The sequence below is a fragment of the Armigeres subalbatus genome, chromosome 2, assembly GCF_024139115.2.
Source record: "Armigeres subalbatus isolate Guangzhou_Male chromosome 2, GZ_Asu_2, whole genome shotgun sequence".
NCBI lineage: Eukaryota > Metazoa > Arthropoda > Insecta > Diptera > Culicidae > Armigeres > Armigeres subalbatus.
The window spans coordinates 291,459,689-291,467,974 of NC_085140.1; the positions used below are offsets into that span (position 1 = coordinate 291,459,689).

At 41.9% G+C, this 8,286-nt stretch overlaps 1 protein-coding gene and 2 pseudogenes across 1 annotated transcript; all 3 read right to left on the minus strand.

The window, feature by feature from the left end:
* Positions 1-816: 816 nt before the first annotated feature.
* LOC134209801 (uncharacterized) lies at positions 817-1,783 on the minus strand. The gene is made up of 3 exons (XM_062685831.1): positions 1,465-1,783; positions 910-1,386; positions 817-851 (listed from the first exon to the last, which is right to left on the minus strand). The coding sequence occupies exons 1-3, from the start codon at positions 1,781-1,783 to the stop codon at positions 817-819; spliced, it is 831 nt and encodes a 276-aa protein (XP_062541815.1).
* Positions 1,784-3,413: 1,630 nt separating this feature from the next.
* LOC134212407 (uncharacterized) lies at positions 3,414-4,604 on the minus strand (annotated as a pseudogene).
* Positions 4,605-6,089: 1,485 nt separating this feature from the next.
* Positions 6,090-7,196, minus strand: LOC134216531 (uncharacterized; annotated as a pseudogene).
* Between the last annotated feature and the right edge of the window lie 1,090 nt (positions 7,197-8,286).

Below are 8,286 nucleotides of genomic sequence, written 5' to 3' on the forward strand. Positions count from 1 at the left end.
AGACCGGGACAGTTCCCCTACATAAAAATGAATTTCTGTCTGTCAGACCATTCGGTGTGAACATTTGTATGTAGATGTTTTGGAGCCGGGGACCTCTCCCCGTTTTAGAAGGGGGGGGGGGCTCCCATACAAATGAAACACACTTCTGGATAACTCGAGAACTAATCAAGCAATTGGAATCAAATCTGTCATTGACATTGACTCGTTTAGTCAAGCATCCGCCATGCTCTACCAACTGTGGTGTGAACGCTTAATTTATTCGACCAACACGACAACCGCAGCGCCAACTAAAACACCAACCATCAAAAATATACGGGGGTTTGTGCGACTTCTCTACAAATGCTCAAACATGTTTGGCGAACCTTGACTCCGCCCCCGAAAGCTCAAACCAAAATCAAACCGTTTTGATTTTTTACTACCGAGCCGCCAACTGTCAAATGGTTTTTCGAACAAATTCTCACATGGTCAAACAAAGCAGCAATCGAAGCATGTTCTTGGGGGGCGGAGTGAAAGTGGGTCCAAGGTGTTTGAGCGTGTGTACGCTACATAAGGCCAAACTAAACCACACGATTGAATCGAGAAAGATATCGTCACAGCTAAGTGGATTAATGTTTTAATATGCATGTTTACTGAAAGGGCACACTTCAGTTGGAAATATTATAAAGTCACAATTTTTGTATGGGGCTCCATATACCTTATCATGGTGATCTCAATGTAAATAAACCAAATACACATTCATATTTCGTTTTATTAATTGGTATTGATATTCATCGGAGGAAATTCAGCTCTTTAATCCCACATAGACATAGAACATATTCAGGCTGTTGTATATCCAGGAGTTGAGCTAAGACCTGAAAATATGACATCCAAATTAATAACAAAACCAATAAAATTACACGAATAACAAACCAATTGGGGTAGTCACTGTTGTTTGCACATCCTGAACACATGAACCCCGCTTCTCCTCATAAACCTTTCCCGATGGACATTGCTGGTAGACGGCACTCAATGTATCGTTTGCAGAAAAGTAACATTCATAGTAGCCTCTGGTGTCAGCCACATTCGGGAACCGTCCCTCGGCAGGGCACTCGAAGGAGCATGTCTTTCCGTTGAATAACGTTCCTTCAGGGCACTTGTGAATTTCGACTTCGTAGGAATACGGTCCCATATTGTAGAATCTACAATATCCAAAGAAGCGCTTGCTGGTTCCGTAGCGGGAGAATATTTCGTCGACATTGCACGTCACCTTCATGCAGTCTTCCTCCTTTTGTTTTCGCTTGCAGAAGTTTGTTTCCGGATTGAAAACGTAGTTGTTCGGGCACTTGTACACCAACGACATCTGGTACTTACCCTCACAGAAATGATAAATGTCGCAAGCCCTGGCATCTGTTAAGAACAGTTCCGATCATACTTGGGCAACTAAAATCTGAAATAATTGGCAACGAGGTCTTACCTGGATAATACCTTCGCCATTGCAATAAAGGCTACGAGGACAATCTTCACCATAGCTCGGAGTAGCCGAGCATTCTCCGTTGTTACAGAACGGCTTTTCTGAATTAATGTACGGACAGTAGCGCCAATCCATCGTGTCGCCTAAACAAACATTGACGGCATCGCAGCTGCCACAGTTTGAGAAAATCTGAGATCCATCACAGCTTTGGGGACTGTCGGATACGGCGATACGTTTTCCTGCTGATTGGTTTCCTTTCAGAAGTAAACCCGGCAGCTCCTGCTGGGTGGATAGCTGCAGAAGAGCGAATACTCCAAGTACGATCGCCAACATCTTGTTGCAGGCTGAAGTTTCGATGACGAGTAGCTATGGGATGCGAGATCCCGTACGTTTATATAGGCAGATGAAAACAGGTCCATAATCTCCAACAAGTGACTTGGCGACAAATGAAGCATTCGACCAAACTCTGGAGATATGAGGTGATACGTTTTGCAGAATTTATTTGAAGATAATAAAAATGTTCTGCAATGAGCCCATTAACTATGTGACGCAATATGCACTCCGAATTATATGTATTTACTCTGAATAAATATTTCTTTATCTTAGAAAATATTCCACTTTTCTTATACGCTTCCTCATTTCTTATCAGGATATCTAAAAAGAAAAAAACTCATCAAAACTTCGATAAAAATGTGCGAAAAGATAACATAATCATGGATACGAAGACAATTAAACTCATAAGAAACTTCATCTGTTATGGAATTAAAAAAAAAACTTTCGCAAAGACATTATTTTTGCAATCTTCTTTGTTTTTCTAGGGGAACTGCTCCTGGAATTCATCTCATGGCTCCGATATTCATCCCATAAAAAACAAAGCAATGAAAAGCAATTTGATTTGTTTCTTATTTTTGTGACTTTTTTTTCAACAGTGAGCACGCATGTTGACAAAAAATGACAAAATTGGTGCTGTATTAAGGTTCCCCCAAACACACGCGATGCGACAGTCGCGACGCGATTCTATCGCTTGGCGACAGCGATTCTGTCGCCGTTAATATGGAAGCGTAAATAGTACATTGCTTGCAGCGACCCAATGATAGAATCGCGGCGACTAGTTGTCGCCGTCGCGGCGATGAAATCGCTTAGGTCTAGGGGAGCCTTTTCTTTGTTTCGCGATGAGATGAAAATCTGTTCAGTGAGATGGAGATCAGGACAAGTTCCCCTACATAAAAATGAATTTCTGTCTGTCAGACCCTTATAGGAAGCTACTGAACCATTCGGTGTGAAAATTTGTATGTAAATGTTTTGGAGCCGGGGACCTCTCCCCGTTTTAGAAGGGAGGGGGGGGGGGGTGGCTCCCATACAAATGAAACACACTTCTGGATAACTCGAGAACTAATCAAGCAATTGGAATCAAATCTGTCATTGACATTGACTCGTTTAGTCAAGCATCCGCCATGCTCTACCAACTGTGGTGTGAACACTTAATTTATTCGACCAACACGACAACCGCAGCGCCAACTGAAACACCAATCATCAAAAATATACGGGGGTTTTTGCGACTTCTCTACAAATGCTCAAACATGTTTGGCGAACCTTGACTCCGCCCCCGTAAGCTCAAACCAAAATCAAACCATTTTGATTTTACTACCGAGCCGCCAACTGTCAAATGGTTTTTCGAACAAATTCACACACGGTCAAACAAAGCAGCAATCGAAGCATGTTCTTGGGGGGCGGAGTGAAAGTGGGTCCAAGGTGTTTGAGCGTGTGTACGCTACATAAGGCCAAACTAAACCACACGATTGAATCGAGAAAGGTATCGTCACAGCTAAGTGGATTAATGTTTTAATATGCATGTTTACTGAAAGGGCACACTTCAGTTGAAAATATTATAAAGTCACAATTTTTGTATGGGGCTCCATATACCTTATCATGGTGATCTCAATGTAAATAAACCAAATACACATTCATATTTCGTTTTATTAATTGGTATTGATATTCCTCGGAGGAAATTCAGCTCTTTTAATCCCCACACAGACATAAAACATGTTCAAGCTGTTGTATATCCAGGAGTTGGGCTAAGACCTGAAAATATGACATCGAAATGAATAACAAAACCAATAAAATTACACGAATAACAAACCAATTGGGGTAGTCACTGTTGTTTGCACATCCTGAACACATGAACCCCGTTTCTCCTCATAAACCTTTCCCGATGGACATTGCTGGTAGACGGCACTCAATGTATCGTTTGCAGAAAAGTAACATTCATAGTAGCCTCTGGTGTCAGCAACATTCGGGAACCGTCCTCGGCAGGGCACTCGAAGGAGCATGTCTTTCCGTTGAATAACGTTCCTTCAGGGCACTTGTGAATTTCGACTTCGTAGGAATACGGTCCCATATTGTAGAATCTACAATATCCAAAGAAGCGCTTGCTGGTTCCAGTAGGGAGAATATTTCGTCGACATTGCACGTCACCTTCATGCAGTCTTCCTCCTTTTGTTTTCGCTTGCAGAAGTTTGTTTCCGGATTGAAAACGTAGTTGTTCGGGCACTTGTACACCAACGACATCTGGTACTTACCCTCACAAAATGATAAATGTCGCAAGCCCTGGCATCTGTTAAGAACAGTTCCGATCATACTTGGGCAACTAAAATCTGAAATAATTGGCAACGAGGTCTTACCTGGATAATACCCTTCGCCATTGCAATAAAGGCTACGAGGACAATCTTCACCATAGCTCGGAGTAGCCGAGCATTCTCCGTTGTTACAGAACGGCTTTTCTGAATTAATGTACGGACAGTAGCGCCAATCCATCGTGTCGCCTAAACAAACATTGACGGCATCGCAGCTGGCACAGTTTGAGAAAATCTGAGATCCATCACAGCTTTGGGGACTGTCGGATACGGCGATACGTTTTCCTGCTGATTGGTTTCCTTTCAGAAGTAAACCCGGCAGCTCCTGCTGGGTGGATAGCTGCAGAAGAGCGAATACTCCAAGTACGATCGCCAACATCTTGTTGCAGGCTGAAGTTTCGATGACGAGTAGCTATGGGATGCGAGATCCCGTACGTTTATATAGGCAGATGAAAACAGGTCCATAATCTCCAACAAGTGACTTGGCGACAAATGAAGCATTCGACCAAACTCTGGAGATATGAGGTGATACGTTTTGCAGAATTTATTTGAAGATAATAAAAATGTTCTGCAATGAGCCCATTAACTATGTGACGCAATATGCACTCCGAATTATATGTATTTACTCTGAATAAATATTTCTTTATCTTAGAAAATATTCCACTTTTCTTATACGCTTCCTCATTTCTTATCAGGATATCTAAAAAGAAAAAAACTCATCAAAACTTCGATAAAAATGTGCGAAAAGATAACATAATCATGGATACGAAGACAATTAAACTCATAAGAAACTTCATCTGTTATGGAATTAAAAAAAAAACTTTCGCAAAGACATTATTTTTGCAATCTTCTTTGTTTTTCTAGGGGAACTGCTCCTGGAATTCATCTCATGGCTCCGATATTCATCCCATAAAAAACAAAGCAATGAAAAGCAATTTGATTTGTTTCTTATTTTTGTGACTTTTTTTCAGCAGTGAGTACGCATGTTGACAAAAAATGACAAAATTGGTACTGTATTCAGGTTCCCCCAAACACACGCGATGCGACAGTCGCGACGCGATTCTATCGCTTGGCGACAGCGATTCTGTCGCCGTTTATATGGAAGCGTAAATAGTACATTGCTTGCAGCGACCCAATGATAGAATCGCGGCGACTAGTTGTCGCCGTCGCGGCGATGAAATCGCTTAGGTCTAGGGGAGCCTTTTCTTTGTTTCGCGATGAGATGAAAATCTGTTCAGTGAGATGGAGATCGGGACAGTTCCCCTACATAAAAATGAATTTCTGTCTGTCAGACCCTTATAGGAAGCTACTGAACCATTCGGTGTGAAAATTTGTATGTAAATGTTTTGGAGCCGGGGACCTCTCAACGTTTTAGAAGGGAGGGGGGGGGGGGCTCCCATACAAATGAAACACACTTCTGGATAACTCGAGAACTAATCAAGCAATTGGAATCAAATCTGTCATTGACATTGACTCGTTTAGTCAAGCATCCGCCATGCTCTACCAACTGTGGTGTGAACACTTAATTTATTCGACCAACACGACAACCGCAGCGCCAACTAAAACACCAACCATCAAAAATATACGGGGGTTTGTGCGACTTCTATACAAATGCCCAAACATGTTTGGCGAACCTTGACTCCGCCCCCGAAAGCTCAAACCAAAATCAAATCGTTTTGATTTTTTACTACCGAGCCGCCAACTGTCAAATGGTTTTTCGAACAAATTCACACACAGTCAAACAAAGCAGGAATCGAAGCATGTTCTTGGGGGGCGGAGTGAAAGTGGGTCCAAGGTGTTTGAGCGTGTGTACGCTACATAAGGCCAAACTAAACCACACGATTGAATCGAGAAAGATATCGTCACAGCTAAGTGGATTAATGTTTTAATATGCATGTTTACTGAAAGGGCACGCTTCAGTTGAAAATATTATAAAGTCACAATTTTTGTATGGGGCTCCATATACCTTATCATGGTGATCTCAATGTAAATAAACCAAATACACATTCATATTTCGTTTTATTAATTGGTATTGATATTCCTCGGAGGAAATTCAGCTCTTTTAATCCCCACACAGACATAAAACATGTTCAAGCTGTTGTATATCCAGGAGTTGGGCTAAGACCTGAAAATATGACATCGAAATGAATAACAAAACCAATAAAATTACACGAATAACAAACCAATTGGGGTAGTCACTGTTGTTTGCACATCCTGAACACATGAACCCCGTTTCTCCTCATAAACCTTTCCCGATGGACATTGCTGGTAGACGGCACTCAATGTATCGTTTGCAGAAAAGTAACATTCATAGTAGCCTCTGGTGTCAGCAACATTCGGGAACCGTCCTCGGCAGGGCACTCGAAGGAGCATGTCTTTCCGTTGAATAACGTTCCTTCAGGGCACTTGTGAATTTCGACTTCGTAGGAATACGGTCCCATATTGTAGAATCTACAATATCCAAAGAAGCGCTTGCTGGTTCCGTAGCGGGAGAATATTTCGTCGACATTGCACGTCACCTTCATGCAGTCTTCCTCCTTTTGTTTTCGCTTGCAGAAGTTTGTTTCCGGATTGAAAACGTAGTTGTTCGGGCACTTGTACACCAACGACATCTGGTACTTACCCTCACAGAAATGATAAATGTCGCAAGCCCTGGCATCTGTTAAGAACAGTTCCGATCATACTTGGGCAACTAAAATCTGAAATAATTGGCAACGAGGTCTTACCTGGATAATACCCTTCGCCATTGCAATAAAGGCTACGAGGACAATCTTCACCATAGCTCGGAGTAGCCGAGCATTCTCCGTTGTTACAGAACGGTTTTTCTGAATTAATGTACGGACAGTAGCGCCAATCCATCGTGTCGCCTAAACAAACATTGACGGCATCGCAGCTGCCACAGTTTGAGAAAATCTGAGATCCATCACAGCTTTGGGGACTGTCGGATACGGCGATACGTTTTCCTGCTGATTGGTTTCCTTTCAGAAGTAAACCCGGCAGCTCCTGCTGGGTGGATAGCTGCAGAAGAGCGAATACTCCAAGTACGATCGCCAACATCTTGTTGCAGGCTGAAGTTTCGATGACGAGTAGCTATGGGATGCGAGATCCCGTACGTTTATATAGGCAGATGAAAACAGGTCCATAATCTCCAACAAGTGACTTGGCGACAAATGAAGCATTCGACCAAACTCTGGAGATATGAGGTGATACGTTTTGCAGAATTTATTTGAAGATAATAAAAATGTTCTGCAATGAGCCCATTAACTATGTGACGCAATATGCACTCCGAATTATATGTATTTACTCTGAATAAATATTTCTTTATCTTAGAAAATATTCCACTTTTCTTATACGCTTCCTCATTTCTTATCAGGATATCTAAAAAGAAAAAAACTCATCAAAACTTCGATAAAAATGTGCGAAAAGATAACATAATCATAGATACGAAGACAATTAAACTCATAAGAAACTTCATCTATTATGGAATTTAAAAAAAAACTTTCGCAAAGACATTATTTTTGCAAATCTTCTTTGTTTTTCTAGGGGAACTGCTCCTGGAATTCATCTCATGGCTCCGATATTCATCCCATAAAAAACAAAGCAATGAAAAGCAATTTGACTTGTTTCTTGTTTTTGTGACTTTTTTCAGCAGTGAACACGCATGTTGACAAAAAATGACAAAATTGGTGCTGTATTTAGGTTCCCCCAAACACACGCGATGCGACAGTCGCGACGCGATTCTATCGCTTGGCGACAGCGATTCTGTCGCCGTTAATATGGAAGCGTAAATAGTATATTGCTTGCAGCGACCCAATGATAGAATCGCGGCGACTAGTTGTCGCCGTCGCGGCGATGAAATCGCTTAGGTCTAGGGGAGCCTTTTCTTTGTTTCGCGATGAGATGAAAATCTGTTCAGTGAGATGGAGATCGGGACAGTTCCCCTACATAAAAATGAATTTCTGTCTGTCAGACCCTTATAGGAAGCTACTGAACCATTCGGTGTGAAAATTTGTATGTAGATGTTTTGGAGCCGGGTATCTCTCCCCGTTTTAGAAGGGGGGGGGGGCTCCCATACAAATGAAACACACTTCTGGATAACTCGAGAACTAATCAAGCAATTGGAATCAAATCTGTCATGTGGAGGTTTTTGAAAACAAGAAATGTTTCTGTGATTGTCCGAGTTCCCTCCCTGCTCTAGAATGG

Coding starts and splice junctions, on each gene's coding strand:
- LOC134209801 (XM_062685831.1), bottom strand. CDS start 1,783: ATGTTGGCGATCGTACTTGGAGTATTCGCTCTTCTGCAGCTATCCACC. Junction 1,387..1,464: donor CCTTTATTGCAATGGCGAAG/GTATTATCCAGG, acceptor TGTTCTTAACAG/ATGCCAGGGCTTGCGACATT. Junction 852..909: donor AACAGTGACTACCCCAATTG/GTTTGTTATTCG, acceptor TCATATTTTCAG/GTCTTAGCTCAACTCCTGGA.